Source organism: Tetrao urogallus (genome assembly GCF_951394365.1).
Source record: "Tetrao urogallus genome assembly, chromosome: 4".
Taxonomy (NCBI): Eukaryota; Metazoa; Chordata; class Aves; order Galliformes; family Phasianidae; genus Tetrao; species Tetrao urogallus.
Genome location: NC_136817.1, coordinates 58,647,440 through 58,669,430, shown reverse-complemented (window position 1 = coordinate 58,669,430; position 21,991 = coordinate 58,647,440). Strand labels below are relative to the sequence as shown.

The window sequence follows — 21,991 nt, the reverse complement described above, 5'->3', positions numbered from 1 at the left end:
TAAAAAAAAAAAAAAAAAAAAAATTCTACCATTGTCAGAGACACCCACATCTCTGATGCTTTAAATCCAGCTCCCAGTGCACAGAACAGATCGAGAGAATTGTTGCTGTGTGCAAAAGCATCTACACTGTCTCAGGCTTTTATTTAATCATACTACTTCAGTACACAGTGATCATTTTACAGATGTATTATGACCTCTGCTTCTAATCCTTGGAAACTGTTTTGTCATGTTGATTTAATAATAATTTTAAAAATCAGCTACAGAGCTTTACTGTGGGGTGTGAAGAGAAAAAGCAATGCAGCCAACCAGACTGCTGAAAACAGATGGTCTGAGTGCTGGAACAAAGCCAAAGGATAGACAATATTAAAGCCAAACCCTTCGAAGTACTGAACTTGGGAGCAATTTGTTAACTAAGGAAAGTCCCCAAACCTACTGTAGATAAGAATCAGTCAACTTCATCCTGTTAAATCAGAGGAAAAACTCCTTTGGCTTTTGAATGCAGAGCAGTCACTGTCTCTTAGATTGTACAGCTCCATGTTTTGTGATGTTTGTTGTCATGAGAGAAGTAAGGTTTCTTATCAGTACTTACTTATGCATTAAAGCTGTTCTTAGTGTGCTAAATTTAAAAGGAGGAGGATGTACTGTGGATCATTTCTATGTAGGACAGTCCTGGGGAAGAAAACTTTCCCTCTTGTAACATCTGAATGGCTTCTGTAACTGTGGTGATCAACAACTGTTTTGTTAACTCTCTTCTGACATGCATATCCAACTTACAGGCATATGCAACGAGCAAATCATTCTTTACAGAGTGAAAATGTCAAAAGTTACATTCAATAAAGTATAAGCCTACTGGAAAATGCAACTGGGGTAATTTTGAAAATCTGAACGTAAGTCTGTAGTTCTTAAATGCAAAGTAACATTTGGCACATAACTTAATGCTTTTAAGCATTCCACCTACAATTACTTAAATATCCCTTTATGAGTACTACTGTGTAATTCATACTTCATATCAAATTAAGTAATAATGGTTCTTTTTGCTGTACTGCTGAAAGAAAGGCTGTTGATAATGTGATTCTACTGGAGAAAAATAAAAGCAGAGCTGACAATGTTCTACTCTGCATCCTGATGTTTTTCCTTCATTTTTGTGTAGTCTCTACCAAGGGAACTTCTTGACATGTCCACTAGAAGCTGTTGCATTTAATAAAATGAAAAAGGGTATCTGCTTACCCACATACCTCACACCCTTGTCTGTTAAATTAATGATGCCTTCTTTTGTAATGCATTTAAGATTTATAATAAAAATGAAAACATGGTTTCACACAAAGAATAGTTAAGTTTGTAATTACAATGGAACTTGAACGTGCATCCACAATACTATGTTCTTCTACATCTTTGTCCATCCCAAGCCATACATAAACAGTTCTACTCTTCACTCAGTTTCACATGGAGCTTTCCAACAGCCACTTGTGTTACTAAGATGCTACTGTTTTGATGCTTTGTGTTTAAAAAGTATCAAACCGCAAACCATACATGAACTGAAAGCTCTAATTTATAAAAAGGGTAAATGTCAATGTAACAAAAGAGAAAATTCAGATACATCACTCCCTCTGCTGTATCCAACAAGTTACATAGCGGGCTACATCTACTGTGAATAGGCTTTCTGCCTTTTAAGTACGATCAAAAGATGTCACTTCTCTTTCAAACATCCTTAACCGTATATTCTTATGCTATCCTCAACATCCATCACTAGAATTGTCTGTGTTTTTCCATAGTGTCTATCTAGTTTGTGTTTCAGTGTACATCCTTACCAAGATGCTAAAGCCACAGTGGAAATGCAGTTAAATCCTGTTGACAGCAATAATAAAACATTGAGCATGCCTTCTCGCAGGGAACTTCGTTATCACTCACAAATAAATAACAGAAAAGAAAATGTAAGAAAAATGCTACCTGACACTTTTTTTTTTCCTTTCTCCATACAAGTCATTACATTATGCCCTTGACATCAGTGCTGATTATCATTTTTGCTTGAGCCAAAACTAAACACTAAACACAGCTCTCAGCTAAACAAGAGATCACTCTAGTTATGGCTGTGGTGTTTCGGTTTGCAAAATGACTAACAATAAAAAATTAATAAAATATCAGTTCAGACAACAGAACACATTTTAAGGTCTCAGCCCTGAAAATCCAGAGAAGAAATCTGTCAGTATCCAATAAACTGCAAGAACATATCTGTTGTTTGTTTTTTTTTTTAAACATTGAAAACGGTGTCAAAGCTCTAAAGCAATGCTGATACGCATCTTGTTTTATGCCCATGAATGTTCTGCAGCATGTTTTTTTTGTTTTTGCAAAGCAGTATCAGCAAACAGAAGCAATTGCACCATAAACATGAGTAACCTCTAAATTATCCATAATTATATTTAATGAAAAGTTTCTTAAAGTCCCTTAGTTACCTTCAAATGACATAGTGTTAATAATTAGCTTATCACACTAAGCTGATTTCTCAGCGGCTTCAGTCTCCTGCTCAGACAGTTTCTCTTCTGACAGTACTGTCATCCACGGGGACACTGAGCGCGTGATGGTTTGCTTGGCCAGATTGTAGTGGTTTATGACTGTGTAAAATTTCCCTCGAGCATTGGAGTCTTGTTCAGAGTAGTAGTTTTCCAACCCAGCTGGAATGCATTGATTATTCTGAAAAGAAAATCCATCACTTAGATTACAGATGCAGTCCCACACATGATACATGTTTTCTCTTTTCCTTCGAGTCTAAGCAAACATTCAGTCTGTGACTCAGGATGCAACATACAGCAATTACTACAACGTTGTCCTAGTGTGTTCAAACTGTTCTTCCCTGTAATCCTTAGGCCTCACATAGCATTTGCCAGAAAGCCCAATCTGTGTCGGAATAATTAAAGGACAAAGAACTTGTATGCCCCATACTTAAACTCCGTGTAAGTTTTCAGTCTCTTGTTGCAGATACATTTTGCTTTTTCTTTCTTTCTCCTTCCCGTTTACTTCCAAGTGGTCAATTTACAATTACAGATTCTGCATTCTAGCATTAGATTAGCTTCATGCAATCTACAGTGTTTTCAGTCTGTGGGATAGAAATTAATACAGCGATGCCAAGTTATGGCCAGTTTTACAGCCTAATAAATAAGGCACAAAAGGAAAACATTGTGTCCAGCTGATGTGTATACACACCCACACAAACACAGTTCTTCACTGCTGATTTTCAGAAAGATGAAGTCAGTAGCAGGCTTTTAAAATCTATCTTTAGCTGTGGTGCTACATTATTTAATTCCCAGAAGTTTAAGAGCACTACAAAGAAACTCCTCCATGCTCAGACCTTTGGAAAATGAACTACCTGATTTAGACAGTTAAATACTAAGTAGGGACTTTGATGTCATCTTGAAAACCAAGTCTGTACAGTGGGTGGCACTGAGCCACCCTTCCTGTGATGATGCAGTAAAAGCCTATGAAGCAGCAAATCGCACTGAAGGAAACGATTTGGACAGATCCTGCTGACCCCCTGAGTTTTCCTCCAAAAGGGTATGGGACTCCTCACAGCTCTTCTGCCATATCTGCCAGGCTGAGCACTTTTGCCTGAGATCCTCAGGGTGCTGCAGCACTCTAAGATCCACACTGAGCACCTGCAGCTCACACCAGCTCTAGGAAATGACTGCAATTGTTTCTTTGCTGACTCATTTCAGAAGAAATGATCTTCTGTGTCCAACACCAAAGACTAAAATTTGTAATAGTGCAGGACAGCAGTACTGCTGTCATTAAACTTGGCAAGAAAGTCTTTATACTGGAAATTTCTGAGCACAAAAACACAAAACTGTCATGATTTTTATGACTAAATGCTATCTATCTATCTATCTCATATGTATACACATTTACTATGAATGCACACCAGTTTTAAGTCATCTAGCACAAAATGGCTGGGCAGCAGATGCAGCAGACAGTCCTAGGTAAAATAAATTTTGCATCCCAAAAAACACTGAAGAGAATAGTATGAAAGAACATTGCTGAAGCTACCAGCCTGTGGGCAGTCTTACAAACTCACTTACCTGATGAGTACAATACAGTCCTATGGCAAACTGGAAGGAAGGCTGAAGATGAACAGTCCTACCAGGAGTTAACAACTCGTCAATCCTAACCTGCTTTTGTGATGGAAGCTTAGATGGGCTGCTCTGTCCCTGAAGGTATTCAAGGTCAGGCTGGATGGAGCCCTGGGCAACCTGGTCTAGTATCTGACATGGAGGTTGATGGCCCTGCCTGCAGCAGGGGGTGTGGAGCTTCATGATTCTTGAGGTCCCTTCCAACCCAAGCCATTCTATGATTCCACTATTCTATGCATGTCAGACTTGAACCAGCATTGGAAGTTAGCATTCCAACCAGGTTCACCTTATCGTTTTTTCTGACATAGCAGCCAGGGCAAAACTTGTTTTGTAAAACAAGTTTTATTTGAACTAGAAATACGAAGCAGGCAGGATTTAATCCGGAGAAGCAAAGACATTGGCTGCTCTGCACTTCGTAAGGCACAGAGGCTTCCCTGCAATCATCATCGATCATTCCACGTGTGTCAGCTGCAAGCCTGGGACCTACATTTCAAAAACAACTTTCAAAAGGACAACTCTGGCACAGAGCTACGTGCTGTGCACATTCACCTACATCACCATGCCATCTTCTGTTAGCATTATCCATACTTTATCTGGGATAACTGACATGTCTTCTGATGTGATAAAATGACTAAGAAGTACTTAAACACAGACCTCTTTGTAGTGATTATTTCTCCCAGTCAGAGGATGTAGTCAGAACTCTAAATATTTAAAATGGGAGAAGGAACACAATCCATTGATCTAATTAAATCTGCCAAGAAAATTCAAGCAAATGGAATATAATTATTAGTGCTGAAGACAAGCCAAGATTACTGCCAGTCTAAAAAAAAAAAAAAAAAAAAAAAAAGTCACAATCTTTTGTTGCTTAAAAGGAGCAATTTGCTTTTTAACAGGCAAAATGACTCAGTAATGTTATTTTTTTGTAGTCAAAACCCCACAACAGCTGACAGGAGAACCTAAAGAAATACACAGCAGAGATCCCAAGAGTTCCCATCTTGACTGAATTTTCTGCTCACAGGATTTCATTCTTCTAGAAAAGACAGACAAAGCCTCCCCTTTTACTCTGCTCCTTCTCTGCTGCCCAAGGACAACTCCTTTGCTTAGCATCTCATCAAGGCAAGCAATGCACACTCAGGAGTTACTGAGCTGCAAGAACTGGTGCCGATTCTCTGCTCTGACCTTCAACTTAAACAGAACATTCTCCCTCTCCCTTCTTCCCCCCCCCCCCCCCCCCCCCCCCCCCCCAGGTTTCCAAGCATGAGAAGTAATAACAAAGGCTGTGAAGAGAAACTGGGATACTCCAGAGTGAGTTGTCAGTTTCCTGTTTCTTTCCTAGCCCTTCTATTTCAGAAGTTAGTTGTGAGTTAAGGGTTCTGATGCCAGAGAAAGTTCTGATTGCCAGTCTGTGTTTGGCTTTTGTCGCCCAGGGGCATTAATGTGTCACAATAGTATCTTCTCTCCTATTTGCTGGGTCAGTATTCCAAACTTAATAGATGATGGTGTTATCTCTAATGCACGGAAGTGACTCTCTTGTACTGTCCATGGGTCTGACAGAAGGCAAGTGTCTCTGCAATGAAAGGGAAGAGGAACAGATGCAGCAGGGAGCACCCTGAAGCTCTGAAGAAATTTCTCCAGGATCTGAATGTGCTCAGGTCCTTGAGGGCAGCTCTGGTGAGTCTCACCCTGAGCCAGAGAGAGTGCTGCTGAGGAATCCACACCACAACAGTGTTATGTTTGCATCAGCTTCAACAAGCACAGATTTCCAACTCAGGCAGTTTAAGTATGTTATAGAGAGGAAAACAAGCACCTTTTTAATCACACTTACAAGCTGTGGATGTGTAGGACAGCAAAAAGGTTGAAGACACTGAAACCTTTGGAACTGTTGTGTTTATGTTAGCATCAAAGCAGAGAATCACAAATTTGACTCACGGCTGCAGTAGCTCAGCCTGTATTCAAAGGCTCCCATGGCACCAGGCTTCCAGAGGGAGGAAACATCTACCCTTACCAAGCAAATCACATCAGCATCAAAAGCCTGGTGATGCCAGGCCAGAGCGTATCACTCAGTGCAGCTGAAGCATAAAGCCTGTCCACAGAGAGACTGGTCACAAGGTGATCACAGCTGGCTGTAGGCTTCTGCTTCATCTCCTAGGACATCTGTGCCAAGCCATGCCAGCTGATGTTACAGACTCTCTCAAAAAAGACATGCAGGCAACAAATACAAATTCATGTCAGCACCGCTGTTTGAGGCCAGGTGTCATTTAGTGACTTGTTTATGCTATAAAAAACTCTTAAGAATTCCATGTCCAAAGATGCCATGCCTCCTGGCATTATGCTGTCAAGCACCCAGGAAACAGCCTTCACAAAACCCAACACTGGGAGAACAATAGTAAAGCAGGCCCTGTTATGTGCTGCACTGTAAAGCACCAGCTGTGAGGGGTTCTCCCTAACTTGGGTTTCAGACAGGATCCTGATAAACCTGATCAGATGGTTCTTCACACACCATGCAACTGAACACAGCTCACAAAACTCTTCTCCTCTTAAATGTTTGTGACGCTAGAAGGAAAAGGCAGAAGAAGCCAGAATGCTGCAATTCAAAGGAAGGGAAGACATGGTGAGAAAGGACACAGAAGCACAGACCGTACTGGGAGCACATAACGCTGTGCCTGTCAAGTCAGGATCACATCAAGGTAGGCTCTGTAGGAACATACAGTCCATATTCCAAATGGCTCAAAGAGAACTCGTAAAATAAAAGCCTGTCATCCCTTGAGACAGGAGCAGAGACATTTCAGAACTTGTCTGAGACAACTCAAAAAATACAGCAGAACCAAGACCTGTGTCCCACGTTACTGCCGAATGTTCTAAGCACCATATCTCATCTTTGAGCCAAGGGAAAACTGGATCAAAACTGAACAGGACTGTCAGGAGCACTGAAGCAGCCATTCTTTCTTACATCATTTTGAAAATCATTCCAGGTACCCGCCGTTCATTTAGGTGACTAAGTAATCTTAATTAGAGGGAAGAATGCCATAATCACTGCTGCTTTTCTTAACTCATGACACCTGAGTTCAACCCTGTTACATCTCTCAACAGACAGAAATCAATACTACCTTTTGGACTTCTAGCTCAGATCCAGCTGAGAAGCCAGCACTACCACCTTGTAAGAATTAAGTGAGCCCCAGCCTCCCTTATTTTTTCCAATAAATGTATTTTCCCTTTTTTGGCATCCCTTCTGGCCCGTGGCAGCAGGGCTCAGAGGTCTCTGTTCTAGAACAAGGAGTTCTTTCTATAAAAATAAGGTAACTGCTACTCTTAATGAGACCATCACTTCAGTCTTTCTTTGATATATATTCCAGAGTCTTTTCCTCCAGGTCTTTAGATTTATCGCTCTCCTTTCCTATGACACAAGAATTGGGAGAAACATGCAACATCTAATTGTATGACCCAATAAATGAATGCTTTGCTCAAACAGCTGCAGATGAAGGAAATCTGAAGGACACCAGTGTTGATGTTTTTGCAACATTTACAACAGCAAAAATAACAAGTGTGTGAAATCTGTGTGGTAGTCACAACCAAATTAAGCAGAAAGAAACACATCTAAAAGCAGTCTAACATTTGGAAACAACTATGAATTTCCATGCAACGCAGCATGACTTCACAAAGGCTATGCACAAAACAGCACAGATTATATTACAATATTACATACTCTCCCCTGTTTTTCTACAATGTGTGCACAATTTACCTTGAAAACAAATCCTTCTGGACAGGTATGATCGTACTTGTAAACCTTGTAGACTACCAGAAATACAACACAAGTTAAGAACGCAAGGGCGAAAAGGACCAGCACAGTTACCTGCAAAGAGAAATACAACATGTTCATGTTAGTAATGCACTGCTTAATACATTGCTGTTACTGTAGGCAGCAAAAGTCAGCTATGAAAGCATTGTACAGGAAAATCAAGCAAAGGCTAAAAACAGCTACTTAATCATGGAGGGAGAACGGGAAAGGAGTACGAGTGCTTCCACCTCCTGCTTCTCACTGATGAAGGCAGATGATGCACATACAGTGGCCCAGTGCCTTTGTGCTACCAGGCTTTTTCAGATGCTTTTCTTTACAGTACACACAGGAGGGCAGAAAGACTCACGAGGGTGGTTTGGGTGTGCTGATTTTTTAGTATTTAGATGATGGAAGTGTAAATCTAGTTTATGTCAGCTGATAAGCATGTTGGTTTTCCTCGTACCTGCTCAAGAATGGAGTCAGACGCCAAAATGTTAACACAGGTGGCATCCAAATAATACAAAGATGGCTTTAGCGAGGCAAGGAGAAAGCAATGTCTGCCCATTATTGTTAGATAAGAGTTTGTTGCACCTGCTGTGAATGTATGGGCTATACACCAGTAGTCCACATGTAAACCAATCGATACTCCTTCAGAAATCTTGTTTGAACCAGTACTGCTTCACCACACAATGACTGCACGGGAGTCACTTCCAGACCCGTAAGGAATACACCATGTTCAGCACAGGGCTGCCTTGACAAGTTCAGGTACAACTGTTCTACAAATCAATGCATCGCAGATTGCACTGTGTGTGTGGCATTGACTTCACCATGTACCTCTCTTATCCTGAATTTGAGCTGCAGCAAAAAACGGGATACCTGAAATTGAATCTGAAATCACTGATCACTGCATCACTGCCAAGCTAACATTACCCAGGATTAAGCTGTGAGCAGCTGGAGATCAGGCAGCCTTTTAGGTGAGATGGGAGATGCAACCTGAGGGGCGTGTGAGCTGAGCAAAGAGCACTGGTTACCTGGGGGAATGTCCCAGATGTGTGTCTTTATTACTCTAAAACCTCTACTGATAGAAATGAGTAGCTTCTGGAAATCACAGGAAAAGCAGAATAAGAGAGTGGGTGAGAAGCCAACATGTGCCACAGCATAAAAATAAACAGAAACAAACTTATGTGATTAATGAATCAAATGTACAGTGTTATCTAAACTTTAAAAAAACAGAAGTAATAACCTGGTTCTTCCAAATACCACTAAAAGATTGCAGCTTTGTCTCTTGGCGAAAAAATAAAAATACATATCAACCTCACCTTCCCTTTCTGATAAACCTAGGATGCTGAAGGACTGAGATGAACTTTTATAGATTTGTCATCCTAAGAAAGGTAACTTCACCATGGACAAACAGGGAGAGCAACATTTCCTGGCTGAAACAAGGCTGGGAAGTAGCATGCTGCTGAAGCTAAGGATTTTTGATAGAAAGTAAAGAAAAAAAATGTAATAAAAGGAGGGCCAGAGGGGAGGGCAGGGAGAAGCACAGATCAAAAAGCAAATTAGCGGAATAAATGTAAATATTAACATAACAATGCTAATCTAAATGAGACACAGTGCAAATGACCTTTCTGGTTAATAATAACATCTTCAGTTTCTCAGAACAGACGCTGAATTAAAAGAAAAATCATATTCTTAATCGCCCTCTGAAAACCACAAACTGACATCAGTTTTCAAATCCAATTAGCCTTCTCCAAGTTTGTTACTTATGGACAGATAGCTCTGCCTTGCCAACCTCGCATTTCCAGCCATGGCTCAGGGTACTGTGTGTGAATCCAAAAGAAGCACATCTTCCTTCCTGGTCATCTTCTGTGGCACAGTTCAGTAAACAGCCCCTCTCCCCTCACACCTGGCAGCCCTACCAAGCCATGCCTTACCTTGGCCCTTTCCACATGTTTTATCATGCCTCTCCCTTTTTTCTTCTACAGCTGTTTGCAGCCCCTTCCTGTGCGTCCCCAGCCATCCCACCAAGAAACACCCACGTTGCCCAGTCCAAGCTGCAGGTTTGGGATCACTCACCTCCCAGCCTACAACCCACTGGCACTAAGTATGTGTGGCAGTGTCCCACTCACTCTGATGATCACTGCTTTTTCCTTAGAAAATGACACAGAGAAGAAAGGGTAAAGAAGTACTAAAGAGAAAACAAAATTCCAGTGGGATTATTGCCAAGGCCTCCATGCCATCCAAGATGTGTTCCACACAGCCTTCAAGAATGCCTGTTCTCTGTAGAACAGCTCTGTGACACGAAACACAGACATCAAAAGAAGAATTGCTGTGGTACAGACTGGTTCAGCTCACAGCCATCACAGCCACAGACAAGAGTAAACAGTTTCCTAATGTTATTAATTTTGGTATTAGCATGTAAATTTTTACTCTCATTATCCCCAATAATTTGCAATCAGACTCCATTTGCAAATCCCTAATCAAGTAAGCTCTTGTCTCCTTCCTAACCACCCATCAGGATACAAGTAACGTGCACTTCAGTAAAGGACAGCTGCACGTGCCAGTGACATGGATAGAAATCCATCACTGGATTCCAAGATGATCCTATCACCTGTTTCTCCAATTCACTTCTCTCCTGTAAAATCCCTCTCTTCCTCCCACTAGCTGTTTCCCTTCACTCTCATTGCCCACAGAGATGATCCACAGCCCAGCCAGGCTGCTGCTTTTCCCTTCCAGTTACCCAGCAGAGTCCACCTCCCACCCCACCTCCCTGTTCCCTTCCACAAATGAAAGCACAGAAAGAGAGTAGACAACAAGCCACTCTTTAGACCATAAGCCTGACCAAAGCTGACACATATTGTTTTCTTCCACAGCAAATCTGTGTACTCACCACAACCTAACACACAATTATATCCTTCCTCCTGCAGGGGCACTGGCAGCAACCCACCTTCTGTTCCAGGGAGGAGAGGATACCATCCACACAGAACCACTCCCTCTTTCTTACAGTTGCATCTCTTCTGCCTGTGGCAGCCAGCTGGAGGAGTGCAGAACCCATACAGTGGGAGCAGAAGTCCTCCAAATTACTGTGATCCTTCACTGCCACATACATCCTGCAGAACACCAAGGTCTCTGCCAAACTGTATGGGTGACAGGCTTTTAAAATAACTAGAGGGAAGTAGAAACAAGTGTTTCTTTCAACTAGTAATGTGAAGGGTAGCCTTGTTTTCAACTCAAAAGTGCCCTTTAAGGTTAATTTCGAGGAGATCTGGCAGCGGAACCAAGTGAGCACAACAGATGACAAGATATTATGTACGTGGCAGATTTTTGAATAGATTATAAGTGAAGAGCAGAAGAAGGACAACGTCTAGCCAGAAGCCATTACAGTAATCGAAATGAGAGATGACTAATGAATGAACTAAGTGTACCTACAACAAAAAAAAAAAAAACAAAAAAAAAAACAAAAAAAAAAAAAACACCAAAACTCCCTATCTTCTGACCGTAAGCATTTAGCCCAACAAATGAAGTTCAGCAGATCTGACAACTACACCAACATGCACACAGCTCCTGGTAAGGCCTTATCATCAGGGTCTGCTAGATCTTCCCAGTCAGTCTGTCCTCTGCTACAGCTGTAGCTGTACTACTACAGTTAGTAGTACTACACTGCTACAGCTGCTACACTGCTACAGCTGTATTTCCTTCTCTACTTGGCTGTTGCAATCTCCTCTCTCGTTCCACTAGCCTCTACTGTGCTCCCTTTCTAATCAAGCCAGAACGTTACAGCAAAATGCATCAACTGTGCTGGTTTGCCTCAGACCCTTCCTGACTCCTGGCCCTTTCTGAACAAATAACAAAGGGCACGTACAGTTCTGTCTGTTTTGCTCCTCTTACCTCTCTCTTTCCGTTCTGCCTGTACCCCACTGTCCTCTCTTGATGCCAACAGGTGCCATAACCTGCACACACTTCTGCACATCTCCTCTTCTTGCCTGAATCTTTGTCATTAATCCACTCTCATTGTGCTTGTTTGCACTGTCTTCTTTTCCACCATGCTTTCAGAAAGCACACAAACCCAGCTAGGAGCACTGCCATTATTACAAGAAGGGGAACTAAAGCAGAATTAACAACGCATGCAGTCATTTTCACTGCTCAATCTGTGGCACTCAGTCACATCTCATCTCTGTTCTACATCTATGCATTGCCTATTTCACTTGCAGCCTCCTGGGAATAAGCTTTCACTGCTGGTTTGTCTCTAGGCACACACTTGGTGCTAGCACCAAACACAATGAGTGAGGACCTGCACCTTTCACCTCAAGTGATTTAGAATCAATTCATGCTTTGCTCACCAGTGAAATACAGAGCCCTCTGGGATGAAATACAGCAACTCTGTGCAACCATTTAGTGCAGGAAATTAAGATTATTGCTATCCAATTTAAACTACAAGAGAATTTTAGGTAGGCAGACTGTAATTACAATAGATTATGTCTGACTACATCCTACAGACCAAAATTCATAAAACATCATGCTTACTTCCCTGCAAATGGCTGTGACCTCCATTTCACCTCTCTCCACTAAAATCCTGCTTCTCCAGCATACAATGCACTCTACCTGCATGCAGGAGAATGTTGAACGCAGCTCTTCATTTCCCCAAACATTTCTGCTTTCCCAAAATGACATTCCTTGCTATTACCAGGGCCTGTCCCTAGAAGTTTACATGAAAGTTATATGAAGTTTGAGGAAAAAAGGGACACTCGCTTATCTGCATGCAACATTTGATTCACATTCATTTACAGAGCAGTCCAGATTGTACAGAACAATTTGGTACAACTTCCCATTCCTGCTACAGGACTATACCTTAAATACATAATATGGCTGGTGACACAAAAGGCAGCCAGGTGCCTGCTTTCAAAGGGGTATTTCTAACACAACAGGTCACTTTTAGCTGCATTACTGGTATCTGTCTCAAAAAGGATGACAGCCTTGGGACAGAACGCAACAGAAAATGACGAAATCAAAAGACAGCTCAAGGAGGCAGAGGAAGAGAACTAGTGTGGATGCTTACCTGGAGATGACTGAGAGAAGCAGCAAGAAAGGAAAATGGATTCATGGAGGGAAGTAACTGAAAAGAAACTACACATATAGAAACAAAGAATCATTTGGGTTGAAGGGAAAGATCACTTAATTCCAACCCAGTGCTTCTTAGCAGCGATGGTACAAGACAACAGAGCCAATGTGCAAGGGAACTGATTAATGAAACCTGAGGGAGATGCTGTTAGACAAAACCAAACAACAGCAGCAACCTCCAGAGTATAAGCAACACTGTGGCTTAACATGACTGCTTGTGGCAACATCCCATCACCCTCCATCACACAGAAACCATGTATTAGGCTGAGAACTAGGGAGATTTGAGGAAGCAGCCCAAGATATCTTGTGCCCCTGAAGTTAGAGCCTTGTTACCTTACCATACAGACCTGGAATGGATTATCAGGGCCAAGAGAAGGGCTGGAAAACCTTACACAGCCTTTCCGTATATGCAGCAAGTGTTGACATCTAGAGAGACCCAAAGGATCTTTTGCCAGCAGTATCTCAGACACTTGGTTCTGCTCCAAGACAAGGATTTCTAATGGGATTCAACAGCATAAGGCACCTGGCTCAGAGCAGGGGAGCTGTTGTTGGGTACTACCCACTTGAGTCTGACAGCTCTGACTGTAAAAATAAAATTCTTTTAGCCAATAATGTAGCAGTATTGTCTATGTCCTATCATAGAATTATCAGAAATTATAAAAATGGAATAAAGACACTCACAATACATTGCTTTTATTTACATTGTTTTTTAAAAAATGGCAATTACACTGAAAGAATATGGTTTTTTTTGTCTTGATATTTTTTTTATTGCTCTGAAGCAATAAAAGGAAGAATTCAAAGTCTGCCAAACTGTTACAGCAGTGAGCAACTCTTCAATCCTGTGAGTAGCTCTAGAGAAGAAAAGAGCACTATGCCAGGCTGTGAGCACCTGTCATCCTTCCAGCACTGAGTGACAGACACAGCACTGCTTAAGGAAGTGCTCCTGTACAGGAATCAGCCAACATCTTGTGCATTTAGCAGACTTTTAAGTGGATGCAAAGAGCCACTCAGGACATAGAGCGATCACACAGACTGACAAAGAAGTATTCTCTGTGTGTCCAATTGTTTTTGCATTAAGAATAATTACTAAGAAAAAACAAGTCAAAGAGGCTTGAGGCAGAAATGTGTTTTAAAAGATGGCCCTTTGAGAAAGATCAGTCATGGAATATTTAAATTCATGTTACATTAAGTACTTTTTTTTTTTTTTTTTTGTAATTAAAATAACCAGATAAAACTGAGAATACTGATTTTGAATGTCTTGATTTCTCTTCCATAACCTCACGCTTGCTACTTGACAGTACACAGCTTGCCCAGTGTGGTCTTACCTCAGAAGTAAACTTCAGACTTTGGCTCTGCAGCTACATATACATACAGATGTCAGTAATGAAGCCTGAAGAACTGATTTCCCTTCATACGAATCAAATGGCTTAAAGCATACCACAGCTTGGGTTAACGTAAGGGCTTTAAATTTATTGGGAAACAGAAATGCTTGCTTTCAAAATACTTTGAGTGTTCTTTATTCAGGTTTCCCCAAAGAGAGAAAAAAACCTTCTCATTCTTCAATACAATGGACAGTTTTTGAAATGGGTGTGCTTGTGTGCAGCAGTCAGCTGTCAGCCCCCAACAAACACACACCTCACTGCAGAACTTAACTGGAGTTCGGAAGAACGCAATGGAGGCAAAGGTTTGCCCTTGGCTGACTGACACCATCCGTCTGTGCCTCTAACAGCTTCCTCCTGTGTGCTGATTCACAAGGCTCCTTTGAAATGACGTTTCCAGCCATGTTGTTCTGTTCTGTGTAGCAGACAATTTACAGGAGAGGAAAACCTGCCTCATTCAAAGCAAAGGACCGGCTCCCCCCATTACTCTATGCTGTTCAAAAGAACAGAAGAGAGACTTGTATTTCTCAATGAAAAATAAAATCTCCAGTAAGAATGCCATCTCTCTTGGCGTGGTTACTGCCATAAAACTGAATTACAGCAACCTCAGAATCAGGAAGCCTTCCCATTCTTAAAGCAGATTCTGATTTGAATTCAGAACGTGGCTTTGTACAGGAAAATTATACTTGCAGTTTTCTTTGTAAACATTCTCAGCTCTGTTGTAATAACTGTGGTAATGTGGATTGAATGCAGAAAATACATTTTACAATTGTATATTCACCCAGCTGCTAAAACAACAAACGACCTACATGACATATGTACATGCTGGAGTGGCTTCATTTGTTACAATGTGTAATTTCTCAAGAAGCTCAGCTTTAGATGATCTGCACTGCTGAATCCCAAAAACGCAATCTGCTCTGTCCTTACTTAAGGACTACATCTTGGAATACATGTGTGAAATATTAGCAAAGTCAACTGGCTGCCTTTATTTTAGCACATTTGCGCCGTGTCTTGTGGCAAATGCATCAGCGATGCACACAGTATTAAAGCCATTAAAACAGCATCTGAAGCTTTCTTCCACGAGCACAAGCCAAAGTCAATATCCTACCAGTTAAATAATGCATTTCATAATTATAGCAAATATTTAATTTTCAAACAAATATCCTTTTGCTCTCTCAGAATCAACAGCAGCAGTTAACACAACGGTTCACAATTAATAAGGACCCAGGAGGAAAAAAAAAAAACCTCACACAATCAGTACTTTCCATCTACATACTTATAAAATGGCATCAATTATTCATGAAATATTTACTATTGGGAGTGGTGAATATGACAATCGTCCCTGGAGGAGAACCAGTCAGTCCTCTTTAAAATGATGCACGCAGCACAGTTCAATTCTAAAAACGTTACATATAGATTAAGGGACATTTTTAAGTCCTGAACGTTCTGCATGAAAATATTGTTTTCAACTACCTGAGCATCAATTTTCCTAATCGATCAGCCCCCACACCCTCCTTTAAAAGCAGACTTACAGCCAGTGTGAATCATCCTGCAATTCTCAAGAGATACAAAATCTTACTGAAACCTCTCTCTGATGCAGTAGTTACCTAGCAGCAAAGCCTAGCAACCCTGTAGTATGAGATTAATCCCAGAGTGATCATCATGAAGTAATATCTAAAAGACATTTTCCTTTAAGTATGCCATCCAAAGGTATATAAAAATGCAACATAAAAATGCTCAGACATCTGACTCTTCAGATATACAAATTAGAAAAGACTACCCAACAGCATGACAAGATATTTATTTGCTGTTCAGTGAGGTCTTACCTCAGCACTCCCAACAAAGACAGAAAGAACCCAGATCTACAGAGAAACATGTACAATGTTTAGATGCAGCTAAGATATTCAAAATCCTCTCTTATCTACAATTTAATGCTCGACAGATGAAAATCCTCACAGTCCCTGCAGCTAGCAGAGAAATGAAAAATTCTGCAGACAGTGGTTCTGCTCCATTGCTCGGAACTGAAGAGCTAGCAGGACACTCAAATCCAACACATTCCCCTCCCTCCTCTACGACAAAGTGGTATGCATTTCCAGATCACGTTAGTCTGATCAGGATGCATTCAGAAGACAGCCACACACATCCTGTTTGTTCTGAGCTGCCCATCTGTACCTTACCCAACCATACAGCATGTATCATCCCCTAACAGGACAGGGACTGCTCTCAGTGACTGGTGGTGAGGCCCTGGCACAGGCTGCTCAGAGAAGCTGTGGGAGATGTTCAAGGCCAGGTTGGATGGAACCTTGGGCAGCCTGACCTGGTGAGGGGCAGCAGAGTGGGTTGGAACTATACCATCTTTAAGGTCCTTTCCAACCCAAGGCAATCTGAGAATGAAAAGGAGTATCAGGAGAACTGACATCTTTACTGAAACCTTCTATTTTTCCTCAGACTAAACTTCAGGCTTCCCAAGCATATCTGTACCTGCACTGAATAGCGTGGTCGCCTGCTATTTGAAAATGCTTTGGTGTCCTTGGGTAATATGCCAAATTAACAGCACTGGAAAACTAGTCTTCTTTCATTAAGAAAACTGACAAGAAAACGTGAGCTGAACTGCTAACTTTCCTGCTTTATTTTACTTGTACAGCACAAGAAAACCTGACCTCCAGTGAGAAGTGGAATTGGCAATACAATCAGTTTGTATCAGTTTGGCATCAGTTAAGCGCTCAGCTTTCCTCTAGAACTATCAAAGGAAATAAGAAGGATGTGGACACAAATGAATAAATGTGAGTCAGATTCCCACTGCTCTGCCATCTCCCAGTGATCATCATCATCAACCTGCATGATACAGCTGGACCACAACATCGATAGCGAAGAGCTCTGTATGCATCCTTAAGTTGCCAAGTCATACATCTCACTATAAGAAATACTTAATGGACAATGACAGTGCTTTTAGGAGAATGGTTCGGCTACAGAGAAAAATAGTCAGCCAACAAGGAAACATATGCTCTTGTGGTTCTTACCCTTCAACAGAAGCTTTGTCCATGCTGTAAGCCATACCTATGTACACCCCAAACAGATCCCAGTCAGCCTCACTGTGACACACACACACTGACAGCACTGCCCCCAAGCCCGACTGCCAGGAAGGGTTAGAACCAGTAATACTGCAGGGCTTCCTTCCAAATGTTAAATACCCACGGGATATAAGTATATATTATAATGTAACTATTTTATCACTGAATTCCTTTTTCTCTTTTCCAGTTATGCTCCAAACAGCCACTCTGTTACAACCACTCTTGACTACAATCAGCAATTGATTTTAAGCATTTCTTGGAGCAGAACTGAGTCATTAACATATTTAGCTTGCATTGCTTACCTTAAATCTTTCTGAAACCCCTTCAGTGATGCTGATTGTGAATTCAGCTATTTTTGGAGCACGGAATTTTCCTTTCTTGCGATCAGGTTCATACTCTGTTTTCGTTTTGACCACAACCTTTAAAACAAGTCAAAAATATACATATATCAAAAAGCCGTCAGTACCTTTTGAGCACATCTTCAGGTGCACCTGCCATGTTTGGAATAGCATGAAACAAGCCGTGGGAATCTTATTTTACTCTTTTATTTGCTGACAAGCACATTAAACACAACACTGTTTTTTTTTTCCTCCTCCAGTTTGTGCAATTCTCCTATGGAGGCTTCAAGCTGTTAGTTATTTCTGTCTATTTTCTTCATAGTAATCAACAAAATTCTCTCTAAAAAAATGTTGATGGATGTAAAGGAAGACTTGCTATGCAACACTTCCAGGAACGTTCAGTTTTTTCAGCTGTTCTGTTATTGTGCTGCAAGCACCTATTTAGTTCAAATCCAAATCACAAGACTTTCAGACTGTTCAAAGCAGGAAACAGCCATCTCCATTAGTTTCAGAAGTATGCTCCACAGCCGTGTTCTCCAACAGCACAATTCTGAACTTCAGAGAAGTGGAATGACCTAGCTAGATGCAATTTGGTACGTGCCAGACAAAAGCTTTTGGCACTGTAATATTTAACATCTCAGATAACTTTTAAGTTACTAGCAACAAGGAAAACACAAACCCTTACGTGATAATGAGATTTCTCAAAACACCCAAGCCTCTTTAATTTCAGTTTATTCCTTGCTGTGAGCTATTTCCCCAAAATATCATTGAGCGTCTTACCTGTATTCCAAAAATACTTGTGTCAGTTGTACCTCAAATACTCTCCTAGGCATTCTCATCATACAGAATTTTCATACACCTAACCTACTTGCCTCATTTCTTTTCTTCTACAATTTTTCAGGATCTATTTTTGAAAGCATCTCAAACAAAACAGGCAGTTTATTGTACTGGCAGCTCCATTGTAGTTTGGCCAATTTTCTCTATCGTTTCCAAGAACAAATATTGAGACTTCACACTTTCAGATTTTTAGAACCAGATGCTGTCCTTGGAGCAGCACATGTTATCAGTGGCAACTATTCATAAATTAAGACTGTAATAAGCTGTGATAAATTAAGATAGACTTACAGGTAGCCACTTACTGAAATTAAACCTTTGGGTTCTCCTTTGCATGACTGTAGCACAAAGCCTATTAGATACTTTTATAAAAGCACACAGACATAGAACACAGGGAAAAGAGTTTCTAAATCTATTTTGAGCTATAATTAATAAGATAATTATAACTATGTTACTTTTCAATTACCCAGCAGCTTCATGGAAGCAAACGGTCTGGAACATCTTTTTAACATTATACTTCTTCCCCTTTATGTTGCATAATTCTCAGGCAACTCAAGTCACTTTCAGCTGACACTGAACACAGAGTTCTATCTGCTTGGTTATGTAATGTCTTCTTTTGTTTAACATACCTAAATATGAATTTAAATCAGTTCATCCCGTTTAATTTAGAAGCTGTCAAAACCATCAAATCCTTGGCACTACAGTCACTACTACCCAAGAAGTTAGGCTTCACTGCCATACCAGAGCCTTGTAAGTGAATAATAAGCACAGATATATGAAGGACGTACTCCATTGTACGTGAGAGTCTTCATACTTCAGAATTTGTTCCATTCGTCAATCTTGACAACCCTTCTGCTGTTTTTCACATCAGCTACTCTACTACTGCCTTTGTGTCTGTAGCAGCCACGAAGGACACAGTGACACGACTAACCATGTCACAGAAGGAAGCCAATAAGACCAATAAATGCATGCTTCTATTTTTCCTCATTGTTCGCAAAATGAAAGGAAAGCTATCATACCAATAGACAATGCAAAATGCAGAGGAGCCAACTGAATGTTTCCTTAAGCTTCAAGCTGAGGTGTACGTGTGCTATGTTGAAGGCAAATCTTGCAGAGGCAGGAGGAGCTCTGCCTGCTCTGAGCACGTGCAGATGGGAAGCACAGTCTCCTATGTTTACCACAGCTCCACTCAAGGTAAACCTATTATCCCACACGGTCCCAAAGCAGCCTTCTGCTTAACAGCATGGTAACACAACAGATTCCTCTGGATGCTGCTCTTGGTAATCAGTTCTATGCAGTCACCAGTTGGCAGGCATATCAGACACAGTCAGACTTAACTTGTTTGAAAGCCTTAGGGTGCAATTTTGTCCTCGGTTTGAAGATTTACACCCATGTAACGAAGGACAGAAAATGGGCCCTAAGGCTCTGTAACAGCTGTTATGGCTTATTGTATTTATGCCTGCCAACTGGTCACCACACACAGCACAACGACGCTGATAGGAATTAAAATGGAGGTCATAAATGTGTTTGTGTTGCCTACCAGCAACACTCTTCTGAGGCAGACTTGAAAAGCTGAAATGCTTTACCCTGAGGTAGGATTATGTGATTTTTTTTTTATTATTATTCTTAACTATGAGTAGCACATACCCATCACTTTATCTAAAAGGAGAACTGAGCTCTTGGAGGACACAATGCCAAAAGCAAAAATCAGAAGGAACATATTACCAATCATTTTCCAGTTAAATCTTGGATTTAAAAAACACAAAGCTTTTTTTGTTTTTTGCCAGATGCACGTGGAAAATGCCCCAGCCAGTCTCTTACTGAAATACCTGAAAAAAGTATCCTACCACTGTATGCCCCACCCATAATAACTCTTACTGAAACATCTGAGTGAAATGAATATATTTATGGATTACTCTGTCATACTCCTGAATCCCTGACACTCAAGCCATGAGATGAGGAATGTAGATACATGATTCCCTTCCAACCTGTGAGCAGCACCTCAAGCAGTCCTTTCCAGCCACAGAGCACCTACATCACCTCCATTTAGAGATCTGGGGCCAAATAAGTTGCTAACCTGACCTAGTACTTGATCTAGTCATGGACAACCCTGCCCACAGTGGAGGGACTGGAACCAGACGACCTCTGAGGTCCCTCCCAACTCAAGTCATTGTATGATTCTCATAGGAAGCTCAGTGATCTACTCTCATCCCAGTGCTTCAGGCTGAGTGGAGCTAGTGGAAGTTCTACAAAAGCACAAATGGAACATGGAAGTTCTATATGGCCAGTCTGCCTATGTTCATCCTGCAGAGACAAAGCTGTGTTCACAGCCCACCAGGGGGGCTTTTCAGGGAAAATTCCCTTCCCTTCAAAGGGTGCACAGCACCTTCCACATACTAACGAGTCAGACATTGAAAAGGGATGAAACAATACAGCACAGAACACCTCGCATTTGTCTGCTCCTACATTTCATACAGAAACCCAAACACCTCACAAATGCTCACATTCCCCACTACGTTTCAATGCAAATCACCACTGCTGGGTTGCCGGTAGCTCCGCCGTTCCCCAGAGGGGCTGCCACTGCTCAGAACACAGCGTACTGCCCGGTGCTCCGAGCCGCTTGTCACACGTAACCCATTCTTTGTTGTTTGCCCAGGATTTGGGTGTGATTCTCCGGGGTGGAAGCTGAAGGCACCGTACCTTGTCGGGAGGCGGGAACTGGAGCTGATTGACGTCCAGGGGTGTGATCAGGGGGATGGTGTCGAAGCCATCCTCCAGAAGGGGCTGCTTTGTGCTCTTCTCGCTGAAATTATTCCCCAGTTTCACCATTCTTCCAGGAATGAGGGGTTTTCTGCAAGCAGACACACAGAAAAACGCACAGCGGAGCGGTGTGTCAGCGAGCCGGGCTCCACCAGCCCCTTCCACAGCCCCCGAAACACACGGCGATACGCACACACGCACACGGGCTGGTCTCCGCGACTTGAGCACGTCTCAGTACGTGAGAATTACGACCGCCGCTTAAAATAAATAAGTAAATAAATAAATAAATAGCACACAACCACCGCGGCGCGTTATCACGATCCCGGCGACCGCGGTGCGGCATCGCCCTCAGCCCCAGCCCCGCCCGGCGCCCCTCGCCATGGCGGCCCCGCACACGGCAGCGCTCCCCCCGGCCCTCCCTGGGGGCGGCGAGGCAGCGCCCCGCCACTCACCGCCGCGGCTCCCGGCCCTTCCTCGGGGGGCGGCGAGGCGTCGTTCCGCCGCGGCCCGCGCAGCGATGGCGGAGCGGGCGGCGAGGCGGCGGCTGTCCCTCGGCGGGCAGAAAGACTCAGCGCCGTGACGCAGCCGCCGCGTGGCT

At 42.0% G+C, this 21,991-nt stretch overlaps 1 protein-coding gene across 2 annotated transcripts; it reads right to left on the bottom strand.

The window, feature by feature from the left end:
• Nucleotides 1-2,487: 2,487 nt before the first annotated feature.
• On the bottom strand, nt 2,488-21,462 carry NSG1 (neuronal vesicle trafficking associated 1; the record flags this gene model as incomplete). 2 transcript variants are annotated; one of them, XM_079535150.1, is made up of 4 exons in its annotated part: nt 2,488-2,688; nt 7,858-7,968; nt 17,764-17,880; nt 21,334-21,462. In XM_079535150.1, 4 exons carry the CDS (start codon nt 21,460-21,462, stop codon nt 2,488-2,490), a joined length of 558 nt encoding a protein of 185 aa, XP_079391276.1. The 2 variants fall into 2 exon arrangements, with proteins under 2 accessions (XP_079391276.1, XP_079391277.1); XM_079535151.1 differs by lacking the exon at nt 17,764-17,880.
• Nucleotides 21,463-21,991: the final 529 nt, after the last annotated feature.